The 25,309-nt window shown below is 37.8% G+C and overlaps 1 protein-coding gene across 3 annotated transcripts in view; it reads left to right on the forward strand.

Moving 5' to 3' along the window:
- Positions 1-24,790, forward strand: part of LOC146004701 (uncharacterized) — a 33,456-nt gene extending 8,666 nt beyond the window's left edge. For 2 of the 3 annotated variants that reach the window (XM_083143650.1, XM_083143653.1), the window contains 4 exons: positions 1,457-1,620; positions 7,404-7,608; positions 10,288-11,724; positions 23,328-24,790. In XM_083143650.1, the coding sequence (XP_082999776.1) occupies positions 1,457-1,620; positions 7,404-7,608; positions 10,288-11,724; positions 23,328-23,536 (2,015 nt within the window). In that variant the 3' untranslated portion in view covers positions 23,537-24,790. Of the gene's footprint in view, positions 1-1,456; positions 1,621-7,403; positions 7,609-10,287; positions 11,725-15,449; positions 15,494-23,327 lie in introns of those variants that run through there. The other variant, XM_083143652.1, reaches the window with a different exon arrangement.
- Positions 24,791-25,309: the final 519 nt, after the last annotated feature.

The following is a 25,309-nucleotide window of genomic DNA, read 5'->3' on the forward strand; positions in this document are numbered from 1 at the left end:
CTGAAATTTTTGCCCAGGGGGTCAGGCACGTGACGGTACATGCTGTATTAACCATGTTCAATGCACACAGCTACTCCATTGAATTTTAATCTGTATATAAGATCGGTTTTTGCAATGTTAGTTTACAGTGATAATGGGATTTCAAAACAATTTCAAAGAGCTTGAAAGCAAGGCATCAGGTTTCGTCATCCCAGCTTAGCTGTTTGCTAAGCTGATGGAGGTGTTGTCATCGAATGGTTTCTGCATTGATTAGGAATTCTTTTCTCAAGCTGTCACATGTTCAACCATTGTTTACCTCAATAGCCTTTGTGCAGGGTGCCATCTACAGATATTGTTCTTCCAGCATGTGGTTCATCTCCGAGAGATGCATCGCCACCCTTAAACGTTTTAAACCACGTCATTGCTGAAAGCTGGGCATATTTTCTTTCCAACCACTGTTGCATTTGTTTCATGTTTAAACTCTCACAACATGCAGGTCTTTATCATGCTGTTTGAGTACCCATGCTTCACCTGTCCTCACCGACATTCACATTGAACTGTACAGACAATAACCTGGTGGTTGAACGTGTATATGCCTGCCAGCAACTTACAGTTGCCTTATCTGTCTTAACCTTGCAATTCTCAGGGTGTGGAGCATGTGAAGTTCATCATAAAAAACTGACAGAACTTACTTGGTTACCTTTTTAGAACTAACAACGAGAAACTTCTACTTTTAGTGACTAAACTTTCTAAATTCTCAGCGCTTCTTTTGCCATATCTTTGAAATGCAAGCAACATTTAGACCATAGTTCTTTCCATGTGCAAATTAGATGCTACTACCACAATAAGTATTTTTTCCTTTTTATTCTATTGAAAATTAAATGACATTTTAAATGTGAAAATGTATAATCAATAACCAGAGATTTGTGTTAGAGATACCTAGTACATGAAAAGTAATGTCTCCTATTTTTTTGTGACTGTGTAAAGACATTTTGGATTTTGAGCAACCATGCATTGTACTCTTCAGACTTTCTCCATTTCAAGTTTCAAACTTCTATCACCAGGGGTTGCTGAACTAGAGCGAGGAAAATGGCAGCATGTAACCATAGTATGTTGGTGCACCTGAAACTACATGTGGTGACCGAGTTTCTAACTGCAGAAAATGTTTCCCCCAATTGACATTCATCAGAGAATGAAGGCTTTTTATGGCAATGGATGTGTAACGTCAGTACTGTATGATGTTGGGCTGCTCATGCTCACAATGAAAACCCCTGCCGAAGTTCTTTACACCATCAAAAAAAAAAGGCATTACTTTTCAGCATGCCCTCGTATATTTTGGTAACCTGCCCGAGTTGGAAACATATTCACAATTATTTCATTATTTTAGCAGCCAAATTATCATGCAAATTTTATTTTTCATATTGTTACAATTTGTGAATGTTTTGTAGTGTTTTTAACTTAAGCAATGTGTTTACAGGTGACAAAGTATGCTTTAAACGTGGCAGTTATGGTTCAAATGTAGAAAAGGTGTGGCTAGGTATGAGGAATCCAACAGAAGACTGGAACTATTATAAATTTTTGTCTGAATTTGAATTATGGCGCAAAGAGAAGAGTGTTAGCAAGGTCACTCTCGACAAATTGGTGAGTGAACGTTTTTTTTACTCATGTAATCATATGGTTATATGTCCTCCTGATTCTCATATCAGATTGACAAATAAAGTTCAACTGCAATAGTACACTATTATGTAAACTTTCACTTATGAGTTGCAACAGGCATGTAGCCACAGGGTATGCCTGTTTAACAGAAGTTGACTTTCTTTTGGAAGTAGTATTAGATGTAAGTGCCACTAAATCTTGCCTCTATAAAGCCTCGATAGAGCTTGACTATGTTAATAGACTTTTTGACAACTTGTATAAATTCACACAGAAAATAAACAAAACAAATAACTTTATGCCATGCCATAATACATATCAAAGATAATTATATTTGTAGTATTTTATTGTGTATTAACACCAACCAATAACATTGAATTAAGGTATATGAAGTAGCTTAAAAAAAATTCAGTGGTCCCACCATTGTAGTTGAGATCAAAAGTACTTTTTTCTCTTCGGATACCAGTTTTTTACATTTTTTACCCTTCAGTAGTCTTCTGACTTATAAAGTCATGAAATAAAATACATGGCAGCAATCACTTATTTTTGTCTGCAGTCAGCCAATGCAGCCTCGTATGGAACAGCTTTCCGATCTCACAACCCAAGTAAACTGGATTCGTCACTGTGGCATCCTGGAACCAGAAATGGGCAGAGCTAGCCGTACTTGGCTTAAGTTCTCAAGCAGATCTAGCAGGCTTTGTCTTGAGTTTATGTTCAGCATGTTTTTCAGCATCAACTTCCGAGTCCTAGTGACAGAGGCGTCTCCTGAACGCATGCGTCAATTGTGGGGAAAAAGGACAGCTTGCTCTGCGCCGACATTAATGAATTTTTCTACATTCTAATTTCTTCATATAGGAGAAGTATTTATTTTACACGAGAGCGCTCAACTAAGATTATATTACATTTCTTGGATCTAGAGTGACGCATGTGTCAATTGTGGGAAAAGAATTATTACTTTCTTTCACTTCAGATCCAAGAAATGTAATATAAGCTTAGTTGAGCGCTCTCGTGTACTTCTCCTATTAGAATGTAGAAATGTTCATTAAGGTCGTCGCAGAGCAAGCTGTCCTTTTTCCCACAATTGATGCATGTGCAGTATGCACCACATGCATTCAGGAGATGCGTCTGCCTAGTGATGAGCATTGAGCTTGGGATAGTGCCTGCAATAATCAACAGTGCCAATCAGTGAAGGTCATCATTCCAGTCTCATTTTTCATCACTATTGCCAGCTGGATGCAAAACCCCTTCTGATTATTCCAAACAGGGGTGATCCTTCTCCGTAGTACACCCAATTGTCAACTTCACTTCCACATAGTGCACCCTGGACTAGGGATGACCAAACGGATCCGGATCCAAAAGTTACGGATCTGGATCCGGATCCGGGTCTGAAAGTTTCAGATCTGGATCCGGATCCGAGAGTTTCGTATCTTAATCCCATTATAATATTACCACACCTTAAAAGGTATTATGATCTTCGATTACAAAGAAATTTTTCGTTAGTCCTACAAGAATTTTTTTCAAGTGTTGTTCCTAAAATACTTTGCTACGCATCGGCTAACACACTCGTGCACAAATGTCCGAGATGATTTTGTAAATGCCATTGAAACGAATATGTATTCATTCGAATGTATTGGAAATGAAAACACACATAAATGTGAGACATTCCATTCCAGGATGAAACCTTTAACACATATAACAAGATAGAAATGTTATACAAAAATTTTGCAATTGTTCTACAGTTACAGTTTTACAAATTAAAATAAAACATTATAATATATGCAGTGTTAAATAATTACAAAGTGTAAGACTAACAAGGGAGGTTATCTAAGTGTCCCCCTCCGATTTCCATGAAACTTGGCAGGTGTATAGTGGGGGGGCCCAATGGAAGAAATACGTGTTTTTTTGTTTCAGCTAAAAAAACGGTTTTAGGGGGCAAAACCCCCTCAGATGTCAAGATGAGGACAAATTGAAGTAAGGATCTGACCCCTGTGTCCCTCCGATTTCCATGAAACTTGGCAGGTGTATAGTGGGGGGCCCAATGGAAGAAATACGTGTTTTTTTGTTTCAGCTAAAAAAACGGTTTTAGGGGGCAAAACCCCCTCAGATGTCAAGATGAGGACAAATTTAAGTGAGGATGTGACCCTGTGTCCCCCTTCGATTTCCATGATACTTGGCAGGTGTGTGTATAAACGGGCCCAAATGAAGAAATACGTGTTTTTTTTGTTTCAGCTAAAAAACGGTTTTAGGGGGCAAAACCCCCTCAAATGTCAAGATAAGGACAAATTGACGTGGGAATCATCTGACCCCTGTGTCCCCCTCCGATTCCCATGAAATTTGACAGGTGTATAGAGAGGTCCTATGCCCCCTGTTTCTTCCTATGCCATATTTACGTGTTTTCGGGGTCAAATCCCCACTTTAATTTCTCCTCATCTTGACATTTGAGGGGGGGCCTCTATACACCTGCCAAGTTTCATGGAAATCGGAGGGGGAGACTTAGACCTCCCTAGTAAGTGTATTAATTAATTACAAATCGCGCACGCACGCACACACACTATATATATATGTGTGTACATATATTATATATATATGTATATTAGCAGGTAACAATATGTTATAAGCACATTCTTACTTTCCAAAGAAGCGCATGTGGGATGGCAAAACGAATCCGGATCCGAAAGTACCTGATCCGGATCTGAAAGTTCTGGATCCGGATCCGAAACTTCTGGATCCAGATCTGAAAATTCCGGATCCGAAAAATTTTAGAATCCGGATTTCGGATACGCCAGGATCCGGATCTGGCCATCCCTACCCTGGACTACATTTTATAGATAAACAAGGCTCTGGCATCTGGACCTACAACCAGTATAATCTTTGTAGGACTGTGTCTGTGTTGTCTTGTGTCTTGTCCTTATGTGTGCAGAGTGCCCCTTTACAGCCTCAGCTTTTAACTGAAGTCAGAATGTTTTAATATTTTAGGTATGGTAAGGGGCTGGACCCCATATAACATGACGAGTCCAAAATAGCCATAAAGTGCTGACACACCCAAAAATTTAAATTCAAATTCAAAATTATTCCACTGAGAGAGGTGTTCGCTTGGTGGCGGCATGCCTTATTGACTGTATCCAGTTGCTTTGGACTTTGGTTACTCTGCCAGGTGTTGAACCACAGTGAAGGAGAGCACATGCAGGCTTCCGGATGCCGCATTGGCACCTTGCCGGGAGTCAGCTTTTATAGTCTGCCTCAGAAACTTAAGTTAACTCTTTCGCTGCAGAATTTTGGCACACTGATATAGCTTTCACTGCGTAGTTTTTGGGGGTAAAATTCAGAGCATAAATTTGTAAAGAAAAGTATTCTAAAGTAGTGATGCAAATTCTTCCCCTATTGTTTGAAACAGGGCCACAGTAGGGAGTTACCCTTGATGTTAGATTTTCATTGTTATTGAAGTGGATACAGTGGTGTGCCCAAAGGGGGGATCAGGAGGGGGTTGGGTGGGCTCATAATGCTTCCTTTTGTCCCATCATTCTTAAAAAGAGAGAATGTTGAAAACAGGAAAGGTATTGTAATGAGGGCTGACCACCAAAAACAAAGTGTATGTACCCTTTTAAAAATCTTGGTGCCACTCGGCAGATAAATGAATCTTGTTGCCATTGTTGTTTACATACACACGGCGGTACACATTTTTAATTTGTTCAGAACCAAAGGGAGTTATTTCCTTCGTAAATAGTTCAAGTCACAGACACTAGAATTCAGCATGTTCTGGTAATGCTTCCCTTGACACCAGCAGCGACGAGAATATTCGAAATAGACTTCAGTCGCTTTCCATCAGTGGAGTAGCATGGACATTTCGGGTGGGAACGCCAAGTCCGAAGGAAGGGTCGGCCCTTTCTTGCTTAATAACTTACTTATGGTATTAGTCGCCACAGGTATTGTTTATTTGCCTGAAGTCAGCTGGGTTTTCAGTAAAACTTCATCCATGCATGTTTTAGCTAGACAATTACATGTCTCACTATGCCACAAATGTTTTGAACTCTGGTGTTTTATACCTTTCTGCATGACGCAGGTCATTAGAAAACCTACCTGAATCACAAGCGCCTTTGAACAACAGCAGACGTCATTGTTGTGGTTGATCCAACTACTCATTGATTTGGTTTATTTTCCTTCGCTTTTCTACCACTTTTGGTTAATCGCGAATATGAATATGAGTGATGATATTGATGAAGGGACACTGACAAAGAACACCCGTGCTCACGCTGGGATTCGAACCGGGGAAATCTGTCATCTTGGCGCACTGTGCAAAGCAGAGTGGATGATCCAAATATCATACACTCTACTGACGTAACAGTGCCGATTAGTAATTCAAACCACTGTTTATTACATCTTGAGAATGCTGATAAACATTTTAAAATAATTTTGTCCAGAGACCATTCGATGTTAAGAGTTTTCAAATGAATGCTAAACATTTCCATTGACACAATATTAAGCAGTTAGATAATAACGAAAAAATACAATAAAAAAATTAATAGTTTTGCGGGTTAAGTGGTAGAGCAGCAACACTCTGAATTTCTACCACGAGGACTTCACCAACTTACTTCACAAAAACTGTGTTGATCTTTTAGTTTCTAATGCACATCGCTGTTCGTGCGATAAATCATACAATGCAGTGACCATTAAGAAGCAGTATATTTGAGATTGGTAAAGTTACGTCAGTCAATATTGCGTATTGTAGCATCACATAGCACGAGTTGCATGAGAGCGAAGAACCGGGTAGGAATGCTACCACTGTCGTCTGCTTCAGAAGGCAGGAAGGGTCACATGAACCAATCACGGTAGACCTCTCGTACGCCAGCGTAAGAGAGCCCATTTACGCGCGTGCTGTAGAAATGGAAGCTTTCCCTCCATAAAGGCAGCAAGGAATATAGGAGTCCTGTACGCCGAACCTGCTCGGCGTCAGGCCGGGAAAGGCATTGAAAAGAGATGCTAGAACGAGTGTTGAGAGTGGAGCGTTGCAAGCGGATCGCGAAAAATAGCTATTATAATGCCATGAAGGTCAAACATATTTGAAATTAGTCACGTTTTACTTTATAATCACAGCATTTTAGCATTTTTGAAATTTTAAATCTGGGAACGCCGGGCGTACTATAACGCTACGCCACTGCTTTCCATAAGTTACGCATATTGAACCATTAAATTGAAGCTTCAAATATAAAGACACCCTTTCCGGCACATTTTGATAGGGGTTCATTTGTTAAGTAAATCGACTGAAGTCGTTTGCCGCCGCGAAAGAGTTAAAGTCATCCAACTATCACACACACACTATGAATAACAAGCAGAATTACAGAGAAGCTTAAAAATGCTCCTTAACAAAATATATTTCAGGTTAGCACAGAAATTTTAACGATTGGAACTCGCACATGCCAAAATCGCATTGCCCTTGGTAACTTCGTGCATCACCACAGTCAATAAAAGTAATAGTTGTGTCGTAATCTTCCGTGATGTCATAATTTCTAGGGAATTTTAATATCTTTTTAACCGTGTAAATGCTTAAATATGCTTGATATCGCAGCCTGCGATCTTTGGTTTTGTAACACACTATGCTGACAGTACCAATAGTTTTACCGATATGGGCAGTATTGGCCAATACCTTGTGTGTGCTGCATCTCTGTATTTTAACCAATATTCAATCGTTTCATACGTAAAATAAATTTTAAAGGCCAGTCTCTTTTCCCTGGTACTTCTTTCACTAAGAAATGATCTTGTCATTTGTATTTCAGTACCAAAAAGCCAATAAGAAAAAACAAGAGGAGGGGAAAGAATCACCTAAACCAATGAGTCACTCTGATTCGTCCACTTCAGAAGATGAGAACTCTGAGTGTTCTGATGATTCAAGCTCGGAAACTGATGATGAATACAGCTACCTCAAACCACGCGTACCCCAATACCGCAGGAAGAGTCACATCACAGATAGTAATAATACAGGCAAGTTTTTGTACCGTTTTTGTTAATACGAGGGGGTACCCAAAAAAAACTGGAATAACGCTGCGCTGAGCAGAGCTTCCGTAGTATGAATTTTTCCCGCCAGGCAAGCATCGAGCAACTTGTGGGTTCAGTGCACCCAGTGGCTTCACCGGGGAAGGTTGTCTCTGGTCACGGTGATTTTTTTTCTTCTTCGTAAAAGCAGTTTCGCTCGCACCTCGTTTTTTGTGATGGCCGATGTAAGAGAACAGCGTGCGGCTGTGAAATTTTGTTTCCTGCTCGGGCAAAAAGGTGGCAGAAACTGTTGTGATGTTGAACACAGCTTACAAGGACAGCGCTATGAGGAAAACTCAAGTGTAGGAGTGGTTTTCTCGCTTCAAGAAAGGTGACATGTCGATTGATGACAAACCCCGTTCTGGACGTCCGTCGACTTCCAGAACGAACGAAAATGTCGATAATATTCGTGAACTTGTGCTCGAAGACCGACGACGGACCATTGAAGAGCTGGAAACGTTATCTGGACTATCGTGGAGCTAGGTTCAGTGAATTTTAACAGAAGATTTGGGAATGAGAAGGGTCGCTGTGAAATTTGTGCCTCAGAATCTGTGACCAGGAAAAAGAGTGTCGAGTGGAAACATGCCGTGCTTTGAAAGAAGAGCTCCGAGCGCAAGTTTTTGGCAAAAAACAGCATGACTCTCTTGCCCTATGCCCCTTACTCACCTGACCTCGCTCTGTGCGACTTTTTTTTGTTTCCCCAAATGAAGAGGGACATGAAGGGACTGTGATTTGACGACGTAGAAGAGGTGAAGAGAGAAAACGAGGAAGGAGCTGTCGTCAGTCATCACAACAGATGAGTTTAAAAAATGTTACCAAGAATGGAATCACAGATTGGACAAATGTATTAAGTGTCATGGAGAGTACTTTGAAGGTGATAAGGTTGTTTTGTAAAAAAAATATTAAAAAATTACATGGCTTTTAAAAAAAATCCGATTTCTTTTGGGTACACCCTTGTAGTGGTTCGGATACCACTTTAAACTGTAGGTCCAGTCCCGATTAGCCTTTCTGTGCATAAAGTGGACTTAAAACAACAATTCAACAACAACGATCACAGTGCCCCTGTAAGCCAGCCGCAACGCACACTTTGGGAACCACTGCCCTAGATGAATTAGCCAACACCACATGACTGCAATTAATATGTCATTAAATTTGGGAATGAGAATTACATACCATCTAAGAGTGGTCACACTTCCCTACATCTTAGCATGCATAGTATATCTATCATCCATAGGGTCAACACTAGAACCAATTTTCTGGAGATCTATTTCATACACTGCTTTTCTTATGCACTGTTATTATTTTTTTTTCGTGAAGAAGTGACTACTTATATTCAATGCGACTTGGCATGATTGTAGGAACGTGCTTCGGCTATGCATTACATTTTTTCATTCTCTTTGGTCTATTGTGGTGACGAAAATGTGTGGAGGGGGCTGCTGGATATGATTTTTTTGTACTATTTTGATTTTCCTCTTTTTTAACTTTCATTATTGGGAGTTAAAATGCATAAATGTCACTTCCGATAAGAGCATGTCATTCCATAAGAACAAGAAACTGATTTCACCTCTCTGTGATCATTATTTTCCTTTCTGCTTTTTTTTTCTTTATGTCTCAGCAAGTTGGATAAGTGCATTCCTGAAAAGTTTCCATCCTGAGAGGCTAGCAGGTTGAGTACGTTAAAGGTTAATAATAAAAATTGCGTATGGAGAATTATGTAATATTTCTGATGAACCTTCGTCCACATGATCATGAAATCCAATTAAATATCTCATGAATTGTGATAATGACACACACATGAGTGTTATGTCTCATATATGGCATCAACCTAAGTTGAAATACTTTATTTTTATCACATAAATTCAAATATATTGATCTGCATCTCTTGAAACATACAAGGAAATTTATCATTTGAAAATTCAGCAGAACATAGTTTTTAAGGGGACCGAGCTGAAAAACGTAAAATGAGGGAAAATGTAAAATCAGGGTTCCACTGTATTTGAGTTAAAGTATTGAAACATGCATTTTTTTGTGAATGTGAAAGAGTAGCAATATTGGGAAATATATATCATATAAGATATCACAGACTAAATATTCATGTGTATTTACCATAGTTATTTGCATTACTCTAAAAAAAATTTATGCTAAACTGACATATAAGTTAAAATTTTGTACTAGTTGGGATCCAACAGTTTTGCAAACAAGGAATTGTAGTACATTTAGTGACGTGGGTCTGATAAATGTATCATGAGGTATAGAGACCAAAATTTCTGGCTATACCAGAATTTGCACAACTTTGATCTCTGTGCAAGTTGATGTCCATTCTAGGAATAAATTTTCACATATCCAAGATATGAAGTTGATGTGTACATACTTTTTTTTTTTGTCTTATCTACGGAAAGTTTAATTAAGTATAGGGGTATTTGGCCAGTGTTGCCTGGATTATCCTGTCCTGTTTAATGTGAATTAACATCTAATTATAATTTTACATGATTACTATATTTTTATTTTGTTTGTGTATAAAGAATTCAAGCTTGATGTGCATTTTGGCATTATAGTGTGATAGTGATTATTTATTGTGTTAGAAACTCAACAGCACGGTCTTCACTATATATTTCTTTTATCTTGCAGAGCCAGTTGCGGTGAAGAAGGAACCAGAAATGTGTACAAGTCCAATAAATGTACCAAGTGAGAGTAAGAGTCAACCAGGAGTAAGCAACAGTTCAAATTCTATTCTCGCAGAAGCCAAACAAACTGCAATTTCATCGACAGCTCCTGCTCCAGTCACTTCAACATCAACACCCGGTTTGCTGCCTATGCCACAAGTTCCATCCCAGGCAAAGCAGTATATGGGTGTTGCGCAGCCTGGTGTGTATGCCGCAGCTCCAATGTATGTTCCACCGTACAATTATTCACAGATGTTACAGTACTCGCAGCTTGCCATGTTCAGGACACCGCAGTACGGATATCCTTTGCTTAACCCTGTTTATCCACCTACTACAGCTGCCGATTACCTTGGGGCCGGTCTCTATTCTGGGTCGATGTATCAGGGTGCATCTACTCCATACCCTTTTCCACACCAAGCTGCCGCTCTTGGTAGCAGCAACATCAGGCAAGCTCTGCCGGTGCAAGTTCCTACAACTGCAGCTGTTGGTAGCAACAACCAGACTCTATTTAGCAATATCAGGCAAATTCGTCCTGCACAAGTTCCTGCTAATACGATGGCACTCAATGAACTGAAACAACTGGAAGAAAGATTGTCTGCGAATTTTAGTCAGGTGAATAAGATGAATGATGGGGTAGAAGTCGTACAGAGAGCTTCGTCTGCACCTTCCAAGATGACGGTAAATGCTGATGGAGCAAGCATTAGTCGTGGGAATCATGCTCGCACAAAAGCAGCAGAGGCATGCACTGCTTTCTCAAATTCATCGACAAACCTGTCCGCATCATTGACTAAGAAACCTTTGAATGGTCACGACCAGTCGTCAGCCCCACTGGTTACCGATCTAGCTGCACTCAGCAATAGCCATTCTGCATCCTTACCAATAAACAGCTTCTTTGATGACGGAAAGAAATACCATGACACTAGTTCCGCAGGTGCAAAAGTAGGCAACTGTTTCGGAAGCAGGACAATGTCGGAAGGTGCGCTGAACTCTCAGATGTTGAAAGCGAGCACTGCAAGAGCTCAATCTCAGTTGTCTCTTCCCTCAGAGAATAGTCGGAGTCAGAATGGCAGAGCCGAAACAGGCGATTACAATTTTAAGCAGTGCGTCGTGAGGTTTCTGACAATGCACAAGTTTGCCTCGAACTACATCGAAGCCGAAAATCTTGCAGAGGAACTTGCTGCTCTGTGCGGAAGAAAGAATATACCTGTTTCTGCACAGACACCAACACACGAGATGGAATTTTCTGTTCATGAAGGTGTAGCGAGTGCAGGGAGTCAAACAATTGTGACCGGACCCATTTATGCTGAAAACTTGTTCCATGACAAGCCACCCGATGCTCATGATATCTTGTATTCTCAGTCTCACGAAGCCACGGGTCAGGAGAGGAATCAAGATAGCAGTGGTAAGTTAACTTACAGTTTCTAGTTTTTCTAAATTGTTAGTAAATAAATGTGAAATTATAACATAGTCTTGGGTGCTGAAGGTAAGTACCGCACTTATGAAAATGTACAATACAAATGAAATTGATTTGAGACATATATGAATAAGGTTTTAACCCTCTGTTAGGCATGTAAGGTGCCAGTGTCCCCCATCAATATTTATTGCGACACTGTGAAGTATACTGTACATGAGTCCTTTTGTGTAACCGAACTTTCTTTCTTTATCTTTCTTCTAAACTCAACTGCATTGTTCTGTTGCACGTCTAAATCATGTAATATTATAAAGTTAACATGAGTTCCATGTTCGGGGGACTAAATAGTTAATATGAAAAATATCAAGACAAGAATGACAGAGCAGTAAGCAGATTCAGATGTTACGCAGAAGTGGGTTATTAAGGAAGGGGAGGATACATACGTATGTGTTACTGACGAAAGTGAACATTACACTGGTTTGGTTGTTATTAGGGATGTGACGAAGCTGAAAATTCACCGATGCTGATGTACTCACCGATAATTTTTGGAACTGATACCGATGCCGATATTTAACCAATTCCGATACATAAGATTATGAAACAGAAATGGGGTGTTATTTTCAGCATGACAAAAATAAATTTCCTATGTACATTTCTATTGCATATCATATGTATATACATATATATTCTCAAGAGATTTGAATGTACATTTGCATCTACAAAAAGTGGTTATGTGAACCTATAAGAAGAACATAGAATTTCAACAGATTTAACTTTAGTACACACGCAGTTATTTGAAATGCAAAATTAATTCCTGTTCTTAATGTAAATTTAATGCTGGTAGATTCAACTTCAGAAACACGAGTTTTGGAAGCATTTCTGGAAGTAACCTACTTCTTCTCTTATCACAAATCTGTCCAGGAACACTGAACATTCGTTCACTGAATACTGATGCAGCAAGTGTGCCCAAGTATTTTCTCAGCACTTGCTTCAGGTTTGGATACTAATTTTTGAATTTCCAATACAACAGCGTGGATCCTGGTCACGTGGACTAGTTAGTTCAGCAATGTTCTGTTTTATTTCTGATTTTGAGTTAGGTTGATCCTCTGGATGAGAGTTTGCAATAATTTAATTACAAAAACTCTACAATGATGAAGAATCATAAACTAATTTTCAATAAATCTTACAAAACTAGAATATAAAACTTATTAGAAGGTAAAACTCTAGTATAATCTGTACCGCTTTATATATTGGATTTTTGCCGATGCCGATATGTCAATTTGTGCCGATTTTCACAAATATGTAATCGGCTTCAGCACATCTATAGTTGTTATGTATTGAGGTTTTTTTGGGGGACAACTGTCTCCCGAGCATTTGAATGACATTAACTTTACAATATTACATCATTTAGAAAGTGCAACAAATAATTACAGCTTATCTTAGAAGACTAAGAAAGAACATTGAGCACGCTTCCACAGTATGATTCACGATGCATTTCATACCGTAAAGATTAGTTAAAGAATTGGGGCACAAGTGAACCCCACATGTCTATGCACGTTTCAGAAAATGACACACCTAACGCAGGAGAGGGTTACTGTTTCCAACTTACTGAAACGTTGGATGCACCACATAAATCCGTGAACATACTAAATATTCAAGGAAGTCTACGAACATTTTCCGACAACAGCCTTGCTACAGTAACGAACTACAGTCAGGTATACATTTTTGATACTTTCTCTGTTCGACTTGAAAATACACTCAAGAATAATCTTTCCTGTAACATTCTTCCTCTTTTCTGATATTTACAGATATATGAGACGTTCCATTTTTATGTGAAGATCGTATAATATTGATTTGTTTGCTTGCATTGTGTAATGCAGATAAATTTAGTTTGACCAGTTACGAGACAGAATACATGAGATTTAATTCTATCTCACAAATTATTCTGAGAATTTTTTTGTACATTGTATTTTAGATGTTCTTTTCAGATTTTATAACAAGACAATTTTGTTATATATTTTGATAACCTTTCTTAGTAGTTCTTTATTTCCATGAAACAAAAGAGAAAATATGAAATTTGTATGAAAGAGAGAATCACAAAGTCAAATCAATAAACTTGTATTGTAATTGATACTCGGATTTGCAAGTATTTTTTTTAAAAAAATATTGTTATATTCTCAGAATAAAATTTTCTTTCTTGGAAACCTGGCTGTTTTCTATGTAGAACTTGCTTGCTGTCTATGAAATAGTTCAAATTCTAATAGTTTACTTCTCATGTATCACAATGCAACAGTTATGTTTTTACATTAGATGCCAACAACTTTTGTGGTTTGGCAGAAGTAATTGGATACATTTAGTACATGATGTAGCATGGTGAACATGATTGGAATATCAGCACAGGTACAGGATATTTTCTGTCTCAGTATTTAGCCCAAGCTTCTTGCATTGTGTGCAGGTCCTTTATCTACAGCTCCAGATTAAATCCAATGGCGAGGATGAATGATGATAGAGATGAGAGAACAAAGAGAAGTCTGTACATAACACAACACCCAAATTTACGATTCCATAAAAAAATTGAACTGCAAGAAACTCTGTCAGTTGTCAGTTTAATGAAATATGTAGTTGGTATCACCAGATTTATCACTAAACTAATCCCAATTTCCATGGTGGGGTGGTTAGTACAGCATGCCAGGGGTCCCAGGTTCAAATCCTGGCCTGGGTGTTCTTTGTGTTCTTTCATCATTTCACCACATCATCATCTTCGAGATTGGCCTCCCCGATGGTGCAGTGGTAGCGTCGTCGCCTTGTAATCAAGGAGTCCCGGGTTCAATACCCGGTGGAGGCACATAGTGGTTCGGATCCCACTTTAAACTGTAGGTCCAGTTCTGATTAGCCTTACTGTGCATAAAGTGGCAGAAAAGCAAAGTAAAATAATCCAAAACAATGAATCACTTCATTCTGCATTATGTCAACCATTCTATAGTGGGGACTCGATCTGAACAAATAGAAAAATAACAAGAATGTGACCAAATAACGCACAATCCTTTTGATATTTGCCAATAGTGGCATATTAGTAAAATAGTAGATAATTTTCCTTAACTGATTATTTTTTTAAGTATTGTGTAAATTCTGCCGTTTTTGTTATTTTTCTTACAAATATATAAAGGCATCAAACTTGTCAGGCCTACTGTGTCACACATAGGGCAGGGAGGGAGAGGTGAATTTAAATATGGCTGCACCTCCATTATGAATACTGACTAATACGAGTTTCATATCTGTGTCAGAAATGTCAAGATGAATTTTGAAAATTGTTGTGTTAATAGAGATATCAAAAATTGGCAGCATAGTGACATTTGAATTCACTCTTCAATACAGAACATACTTGATTTTTGGTAGTGAACGAATTATTACACAGAAAATATCCAAATATCTAAATGTAACTGCAAAGAAGTATATTGCTAGAAATACCACTATTTCACAATAATTATTCTACAGCTAACTTTCATGTATTTACTAATTTCTTGTTCCTGGTTCACCTATAGGGTTAAAATTTAATCCATACACAAATTTCAATATTGAGAACTATAATGTGGAAATCTGATCCAAAGTGGGTAAACTTTTCTTCATATAGTGTAATTAAATGATTGGTTAAGATCTGTACTTTTCTCTTTTTCTCCTTTTTTTTCATATTCACAATCTTTTGGTTGTCGTTTTAGGATAGAAAAGTTTCCAAGGGATCGTGGCTTTTGAGGTCTGTTTTAACACATAATCTGTAAGTAATGTTTACTAACAATTGTTTGCTATCGGATGAGCCTCATCTTGACAGAAGTGTTCTTCATGTACATATCAGACTGGTTTTAACTCATAAGCCAATTTTGAAATATATGTTTTGATCACTTCTGATGAGTTTTTGAGACCATCCTTCTTAGTACCTTTCAAGTGAACCCTTCCAACTATCGGCATGTTGAATCTGCTGTTAGTTCCGCTCACAGGGCTGTAGAAATAGTTCCTGGGTAAATTTCACCCAACACACACTCATACGTTTCACTTTGGTATTCATCATGCTCTTTTTTCGTAATTTTATCAATTGTGTGATTCAGTGTAAATGTTCAAAATTAAATAAAATAAGATTAATCAATGCTTTAAAACAATGAAAATTTGGACTTACAAAACAATTATGCTTGGTAATTTTTCTTGCGCTGTGACAGAAAGCACTCGTCTTACCACCTTTTTTCCTCATTTTTTCTTGATTTTTCTTTGCATAATGGAATAAAATGTTCAAATTTAATCAAATTAGATTAATCAATGAAGGTAGTAAAGGGTGTTCCGTATAGGATGCTGAATTTGAATTGAGTGCTAACGATTTGTTTTGAAGTTGGCGGACCTGCTCTTACCAATGTTGGCATCTGTTGTCATGCTGATTAATGTAGCCTCAATTGTTTTGACTCGTTTGTTGTGGTTTCCTTCTGAAAATCGTCGAATAATCCAGGAGCGAGAAATCCAGCCATCCGCTGAGAACAACTGTGTGGTGTGGGTTTTGACAGGTGGAGTGTGATCTTACACCCTGTGATTTCTTATGGGGGTTTGTGAAATCACAGGTGTACGCCAACAAACCACGAACTCTTTTGGAACTGAAAGTGGAAATCATACGGGTGATTGGAGGTATTGGGACATACATCTGCGAGAGGGTTATCAATAATTTTATGGAGGGTATAAATGCATGCAGACTCAGTTGGGGTGGACATGCCCGACATAGGACTTAAGAAGCAATTTTGCTTATGGGTATTTTTTGCCCATCATGCATCCTTTCATCCTAGTGGAGAGCGTGCATACTGCCAGGTTAAATATTTAAAAGTTTTGGTAGATATAAGTTTACTTTTCTGTTTGAAAAGTCACAAAACCACCATTACGAAATCTTACAATTTTCAAAACTGTATGAGCAAGGATTTAGGAAGTTGATGCCAAAATAACTACAGGATTACCATGCATTGGATAAAGAAAAATCTCCTCCCCGATGGCATGGTGGTAATGTCATTGTTTTCCAATTAAAAGCTCCTGCATTTGAATACCCAGTGGATGTACATAGTGGTTCAGATCCCACTTTAAACTGTAGGTCCAGTCTCAATTAGCCTTTCTGTGCATAAAGTTGACTTAAAAGTGAACTCGGCAATAGATAAAGAGGACATTTTATGACAAGATTGCCTTAAATAGAAGGAATTTGCAATGTTCTGCAAATGTTCCATACAACAGCTAGTAAGAGGCAATCAAGTGTTTGTGTGTCTCTTTCTTTTACTCACTTTCTCTCTTTCTTTCTATTATTTCTATTTATCTATTCTCCCTATCTGTCTCTCCACTTTCTCTCTTCCTTTCTCTCCCCTTCTTACTCTAATTTCCCAATTTTTACATCTCTTTTTATGTCTCCATTCCTAACTCTCATTCTCATTCTTTATCTTCCTCCTTCTTACCTTACTCCCCTCTCCCCTTTTTACCCTCTGTCCTTCTTACACTATTTTTCTCTCTCTCTTTCCAGAGCTGCATTCATGAAAATGCTGTACATCTTACTTCTCCGCAAGAACACCTAGGAATTTTTATCAACTGGGTAATTGTTGAAATGTGTTTGGAATGTTCACGTGCAGCTGATGTCTTGTGATTTTTGATTGCCAACTACAAGATTTGGATGAAAAGTAATGGCAACACTGGTATAATTGGTACTTGACTGTATTGGCAGAGGAGCACGTGTTACATTCCTTCAATGTAATCGCCCGCCATCTCTACGACCTTCTGTCACACTTATGGAAGGTGTCGTAAACTGTCAGCGCATCCTTCTCCTGTCGATGTCCCGCAGTGACCACCCTATAGCACTATGATGGCTTCGCGTGTGTCGTAGTGCTTCCTGCGCAGTGGGTCCTTCATTTTGGCAAAAAGGTCGTAATCACACGGTCTCATACCGGTGAATACGGCGGATGTTCCAGTACTTCCCACTACCAGTTATGCAGGAGCGCCGTCACAGTGTTCGCAGTGTGACACCTTGCATTGTCAAGTAGGATGATGGGACACCATGCCAGAATGTGCCGTCGCTTCCTTCTTAATGCGAGACGAAGGCGGTGTTGCAAGAAGGTGCAGTAGTAAGCTGCGTTGACCGTCTGCCTGAGAGACGTTGTTCTTCTTGCCTAAACATATTGTTAGGGCACTTGCACTCTCGTCCTCTGTTTCAGAGCACTGCTGTTTTTGACTTCTTGCCTGACATTACTTTATCAGCCACGTAACGCTTGTGGCACTGTGACTCACCCCTTTCACGGGACAGCTGTGTTGCCATTACTTTTTATCCAACCCTTGTATATAAGTATCTCAGGTGGTCATAATTAAAAGGCCAGGGTAAAAATCCAATTAAGTCAATTTTCTGTTTTAAGCAAGGTAGTGGTGTTCTTTGGATCCAAGATGCAGAGAGGCATGGCTAAGAGGTATGAATTGGGTCGAGAAGCATAAAGCCCATTACCAACTTACTTTTTTGCCCATTTCATACCTCTTAGCCATGCCTCTCTGCATCTTGGATCAAAAGAATACCACTACCTTGCTTAAAACAGAAAATTTACTTACTTGTTTTTTAACTCTGGCCCTTCAAGTACTGTTCCGCTACTCAGACAGCTGTGGAGCCCATTCTAAGAAACGGATTGCAGTGAAACTTGGTATAAGGTTATGGAGAACACTGGGAAGCCAATGCAGATGAGAAGAAAAATAGTTCAAATTTTCACCATCAGGTGGAAATGTGGCACTGAATTAACAACAAAAAATTGGACATGCAAAACTTTATTATCCTGAATTTATGTCAGTAGACCAGTGTTTAGTATGTACGCCGTCAACAAGAATAACCCTTTGGAAGCATAAGACATTGTTGGAGCGTTTCCCGTGATAATGTTCATAGTGCACCAGATTTCAGCATCGCATTTCCACCTGGTAGTGAAAATTTGAACTGTTTTTGTTTTGTCAGCATTCATTTCCCCATGGTCTCTATGGACTCTATACTGATCCTTTGAGAGCTCCAAAGGTTTGTGTGTAGTGGAACTCTAGTTATGATCATCTGGTACAAGGAAGATAAGTTTAGTCACTTGGAAGGCAGCGTACTGCATACTGAAATAGGAAGACGAAAGACCAGGGGTGAATTGGAGGCCTTCTTTTGTCTTTGTTCAGATGGTTCTAGAAGTGTGTGAATAGCGTACACTGTTCCTGGTTGTGCTGTCCCATCAACATTTGCTAGTTACCTGTAGTTAATAGACATGGCGTACTGTGCTTTGAGCGAATGTTTATCCCCATATGTCTGTTGGGTGAATCGTTAGCTCAATTCACAAGCTCTGAATAGAATGTGTTCGAAGTTTGAATCCCACACTGGGCATAGGTGTTCTCATCATTGCAATTAACCTAAAGAGGTAGAAAAACTCTCTCTCTCTCCTTCTCTCTCTTTTGCTTATCACAGAACATAATTAATAACTAAGGAAATAATATGTTCTTATAATTTGCCTAATATTATCCCAGCTGCATGCCAGTACATGATCACTAGGGCTTGGAAGTTGAGGAAATAACCTTTTTTTTGTTCCTAATGTCCGAAGACTAGGCCCAACATAATATATATTCATTTTGGGTCATTGTAGGCCAGAAAAAAGTGGGTTTTATTTGTCCTTTTTTGCCTTTTGCGGCATTTTTTTGGCTTATTGGTCCTTTTTTTTACCCTTTTTTTTTTTAGGTCTTAACGGCTTTTTTTTGCAACTTCACCTTCTTTCGACTACGTTTTTGCTGCCCATTCTCAATTCGAATTATCATCAGTTCATCACCTCTTAAACATCTTTTCTGTAGTTAAAAAATAAAAAAAAGAAAGAAAGAAATATATTTGAACCATCCCTGAAACAAGAGAAAAACATTTTTGGACGACTGAAGCAGGTACGGTACAATGTCCTTTAACCGTAACTTGTCCGGAAAGTGTCAACTTTCTCATGTTTTGAAGCTTTCAGGACCAGACAGCATGCACCTGAAAAGATCTCAAGTCAGATAAGGAGGTGCTGAGCAGAGGGAGGGTGTGGGGAAGTTATATATTGTCTGAAAGAATATGCATTTCATTCATATAGTTTTTTCACACTGTGTTCCATACCACCAGAATTTTGTATTTTTTTATTCATTAAATATGAAAAATATGTAATTAAAACTAAATTTATTAATTAATTAGGATCACATTCATATGTCCTTTTTAGGTTTTTTTTAATATTCTTATTTCTTTTTATAGGTCTTTTTTTTGGCAATTTATAGGTCTTCAACTTCCGAGCCATAATGATCACACTGGCTCAGTGGTGAAGCATGTTGTCAAGTTTTTGCCTCGCCACTAAAGGCACTGGACATGGATGTTCTGTGTACATTTTTTAAGTAGTCAGTCCTCATTTTGCCATATTTTCCTGCCTTTCACGTTCTTTTCTTAGAAATACTGGACCAGAAGGGGGGGGGGGGTTATAACCCCCACCAACCCTCCCACCTTGGGCACGCCACTGTCCCTGCATCACTTTCATCTAATTTTCATTCATCCTTATCATCGCGATTAGCCAAAAGTGGCAGAAAACTATTTAAATTAACAAAAATACAAATACATGATCATTTAGCCCACATACTTCTGCATAAATCCAAGTTCTGTTTCTAAGGGAGGTTTCATACCGAAAGTGACCCAACTAGCTGCACTTGCCATTTGTCGCTTGCCTATCACTTGAACTGTGCCGCTTTCTCAACAGCATTCATCGAGTCACCTCGAGTCTGGTGCTTGCTTATGCACAGCGGATGCGTTTTTACAGAGTGAAGCAACCCTTGTGATTTGTCGCCTCTCACTTCAGTATGAAACCCCCATGTGATGCATCGCTTGTAACTTGTCATTTTAAATGGCAGTGTTTCTTGACCAATATTGAACTTTGATTTTGGAAGCTAAGGAACTAGTACAAGGTTCTTTCCAGTCATGTTGAAGCATAACTGAGCACTAGTTTTTTTAAAAAAATTATTTAAGGGATATGCATCTAATAACACTAAGTCGAATAAATCAATGGACCATCTTGAAACTATTTTTGTCTTTTCTGTCAAATGGCGGGAGTGTCACATGAACCCTTGAACCAATCAGCTTGGTCCAGTTTCCATGGTGAGGGGAAATTTGTGTGGTATTCTGTGTTGCCAAACTAATGCCTGACAGCAAAGCAGGTGGCAAAGTGTCTCCCAAAAAGGCCAAGGTGCATTTAATCCTAATGGTTGCCATCAGGTAGCAAATGGACTAAAATCAAGCATTTGGCAATACTACTTTTTGCAGTTTGAAACCCCCACGTTTGGAGACGAGAAGTCTCGGTTTGTTCAAGTTGGATTTTTTATCACTCGGGCTTTAATGAAAGCATGTGATGAATGATATGTATCTCAGAGCCTCCTTATCACTCACATTCACATTTTTCACAACCAGTCAATGTACCCTTTCAGTTTTATAGTCCATATCTCCCGACATAAAACTGCATTTCATTGAAACATTTTCAAGTGATTGCTTGTCATTTTGGTCCGGAAGGGACTAATGTGTAAGAATTTTGTAGTCAAGAGTTTCCAGATTCGACTCGTAACAAGGTGCAGATTTCATTATTTCGAATGCCGCTTAATACAGTACCTTAATTGTTCACTGCCAATGCAGAAAGCCTAAAGGTGCTTTCATACCTAAATAACAAGTGACACAGAATCAGCTGCAAGTGCACCAGGTGCCTAACTAGTGAAAGCAGAAAATATGAGACAGACTAAACATCACACTGCCATATTAAATTAATATCATTGTCAGTTTGCAAAAAAGTGGATTAAAATTTTCTTGTTTTACTTGCATTGTAGCAATTTCTGCAAGTATCTCAACTTTATCCTTATATTTATAAACAGATATTGCATACAATTTGTATTTGGTGGTGTGATATACAGGTACTGAATGATGATTAAAAATATGTACAAGACATTTCGATGAACAATGAAGATTATTCTTCAACTGCATTAAGAGCCATAACAATAGCATCAGCATTGATTAATATTAGTTACAAAATATTACTTTGTCGCAATGTCCTGTTGTAATGAAACAAGTTGTGCATAATTTTTACAATGTTATTCTAGTAGAAATACCATTGTATTAACAATACTCTTGTATGCTATAATTATACTCAGTAAACTCCATGGTAACATTATAAGTTGTCCAACAGAACAGAGAAATAAATTAACGGCTCCATTAAGAAAAAAGGTTATTAGAAGCTATACTGTAGATAAATTGTTTTCGTGTTGTGTTTACCAATTTCAGAAGGCTTCACTGAGTCCAATGCAAATTGTATGACATGGCAATTTTACTCGAAAATTGAAGGATGGCACATTTTACTTTGTAATTCAAAAATGACCAAAATGTTACTTACCATGTTTTAAACCCAAGCTTTTCAAATAGAAAATATGTTGCTGTTAGGGATGTGCGGGATCCCAAAAAGTCTGTACTAGGACCGTGGCCTGATCCCAACCTCGGGAAATGATTTCCTGACTTTTTGGGATCCCGAGCTGTAGGGAAATTCCAAATGATCATTTTAAAAAGTGGTTACTTCTCAATGTTTTTTCCATTGTAAGTGTCTGCCACTTCTCGAAAATTGTTAAGTTTTTATTCCAGTATTGAAAGAAAAAGTCAGTTAAGAGGAATTCAAGATTTCCACAGTGTCGGAAGATTTTTAACATTTTCTGTCCTGAAAATTTCCTGACTTGGTCAGAAAATTTCAAATTTTTTGCATCCCGCTCACCCATAGCAAGAATTTTGAAAGGATCTTTAAGTTCCAATTGTTTTCAACTGGCTTGTGTGCACTCTACCTCAAACCTTGTGAGCATTACATTAACTGTAACCACCAAGTACAGTCACAGACACTTCTGAGTTGTAGTATCCCATTAAGAGTTGGTGGGAAAATAACAACCCAGATGTGTCAGTGACTGTGCATGTAAAATAGTTTGGGAATTTTATAGGGCTGAGCCAATTCCACTTTGATCCGATACCGATATTGATACTCGCATCGATTCTCACCGATACCAATGCTTGAAAACTAATAATTAGAAGTTGCCCAAAATATATTTTAATGTTAGTGTATAAGTATTCTACACTAATTATGATTATATACATCAATTTACCAAGATTTTTCCTATGTGCATCAGAATATTAAATTACATATTATGTTATCACAACACAATTTATTGTGAATCTTCGTCTGAAGAAGGTCCTGTTAGAGGGTGGAAATGTTATGCTTTTAGTGTATATTTTTATATAGTAAATTGTGCCTTAGCCTGCATTTTAATGTTTATTTAACAACATTCAGTTTTTTTGACAAAACTGTTGCAAAGTTAGAAGAAACTCGAATTTTAAATTATTTCCAGGTTAATTACACTCCTGTAAAGTGCCACATGGCATTTTTGAGGACTTCCTGAAAGACCAAAATGTCGGAAAAGTATCGGTAAGAAAACTCCAACCGATACATCGGTATCAGCTCAACCCTAGAATTTTATATTCTGTGGCAATTTTTACAAGTACCGTTCCATTTCAGTATCACCTGCTGATCTGACCCAAAGCAAGACTGAAAGAATGGTGACGAAAGAAGACCCAGAAACCTACGTTTGTGATAAGGAGAGTGCTACACAGCCACCAGCAGAAAGTACCCCGTGGCTGAACATAATGTTATTTTATGCTGGTTTGCTTATTGTGATCCATTACATTACATGTATCTTGGGTGATATTCTAAATGAGCTGATCTAGAATTAGACTGATGTCCTGTGGACTTGATTTGTACATTCCTGTTTTTATATGGAATCTAGTCTGAAATCCCAATTACTATATCCCAGAGTTTGAAATTACTTTATAATCATTGATATGAGACTAATTTTATACGATGCTTGTGCATCGTTTCAATTGGTGCCTGAAGTCAGTATTAACTGTGATTGTACTGATATTGTATCTGCTTTGATATAAGTTTAGCTATTATCACTTCATGCTTCATCATTTTGCTCTTTTGTTATGTATACTTTAGAAATTTTACATTTCCTCTTAGATGTTTATATATATATAATAGTAATGAAATTTGTTGGTTATGTAGTACATGTTTTTACAGCCAATAATTTAATTGCAAAGCAACTGCAGCATGAAACTAAAGCATTTTATGAAATTAGTTATGCTACTGTGTGCTCTCTTTTTGTGTAAGGTATAAATTACTAGAAGAATTACTAAATAATTTACAGATTTTTGCACATTAAATAAGTTCTATATGCTCAGATTCCAAAGAGTTAGTTTTATTTGATATATAGTGAATATTTTTGTTATTATTATTATTATAATTACCATAAGGCATGTGTGCGTGCATTGTTTACTTTAGTCAGAAAGTATTGATTGATGTAGCATAGTATTATACACGCCAGTCTTGTTCTATTCCAACAAGACAGAATGCATTTTTTTTTACCTGGATGTGATAATGATATCTATGTTTTGTACCCAAGCTCATAATTCACACGAGCTCATGCGTATTTGCAAATGTATTTGGATATCCATATTATTCTGTTACAGTTCTTTTTTTTATCATGTTCTACTAATGTAAAATACATATTGGGCCATTGCTTAGACTTTTTTCATGGTATTTTTGTCTTTTATTTAAAAGATAAAATAAAAATTAGATACCGTAGAAATAGTCTTCTACATGTGATAAAAATATAAGGAATAAAGAAAAGTGCCTCTAGCATTAAGTACAAGTAAGACAGTTTTATTTTCTATAAAATGACTTTCCATTTTTTAATGAAGAATGTGATAAAATCATGTGGAATATTGTTAGTATTAGTTTTGAGCTCTAAGATCCTTAATAGCAAAAAACTTCATTTTGAAAGGAATTCTATTTCATCAAGAAATTATTATATTGTAACTTTCTTATGTACACTTTATACATAAATAAATAAATAATGATTACTCTTTTGCCATACAGAAAATCTTATAAACAGTGTAAGTTCTTCTCAAGTAAATATTACCAAAAATAAAACTGGAAAATTTGTTTCTGTGTTTATATATGTTGATCTTGTACCAAGTTCTTAGAATTAAAGTTCACTTACTCAGAGCCCTGTATATGGTATAGCTATGGCGAAGTGAATGTTTACGAAAAAAAATAGTGCAAATTTTCTCCACCAGGTGGTAGCATGATCAATGGTCACACAAAGTATTTCCTGGAAAATGATAACGACGTGGTGTGTTATGCTGAGTTTCAGCTCTGGCGTAGTAAATACATGTTCCTGGTAAACACAATTTTTCAGGAATATCAACAGCTGGAAATTAAATCTGGAGAGCAGGGTGGCCAAGCATCGGGAGATAACAAACATGATCATTGCCAAAGTTGACACAAAGTAGGTCCTTCAACCAACATAGGGGGATGCTCTATCTTGCATGAAGACAGTGGTCCCTAAACATCATCCTTTCCAAAAGTCATGGTGATCAAGGCTGACTATTTTTTTCGGTACTGATGGCGAAAATTTGGACATTTTTTTTTTTTATGGA

This window comes from Lepisma saccharinum, chromosome 22 (genome assembly GCF_977018435.1).
Source record: "Lepisma saccharinum chromosome 22, izLepSacc3.1, whole genome shotgun sequence".
Classification (NCBI taxonomy): domain Eukaryota; kingdom Metazoa; phylum Arthropoda; class Insecta; order Zygentoma; family Lepismatidae; genus Lepisma; species Lepisma saccharinum.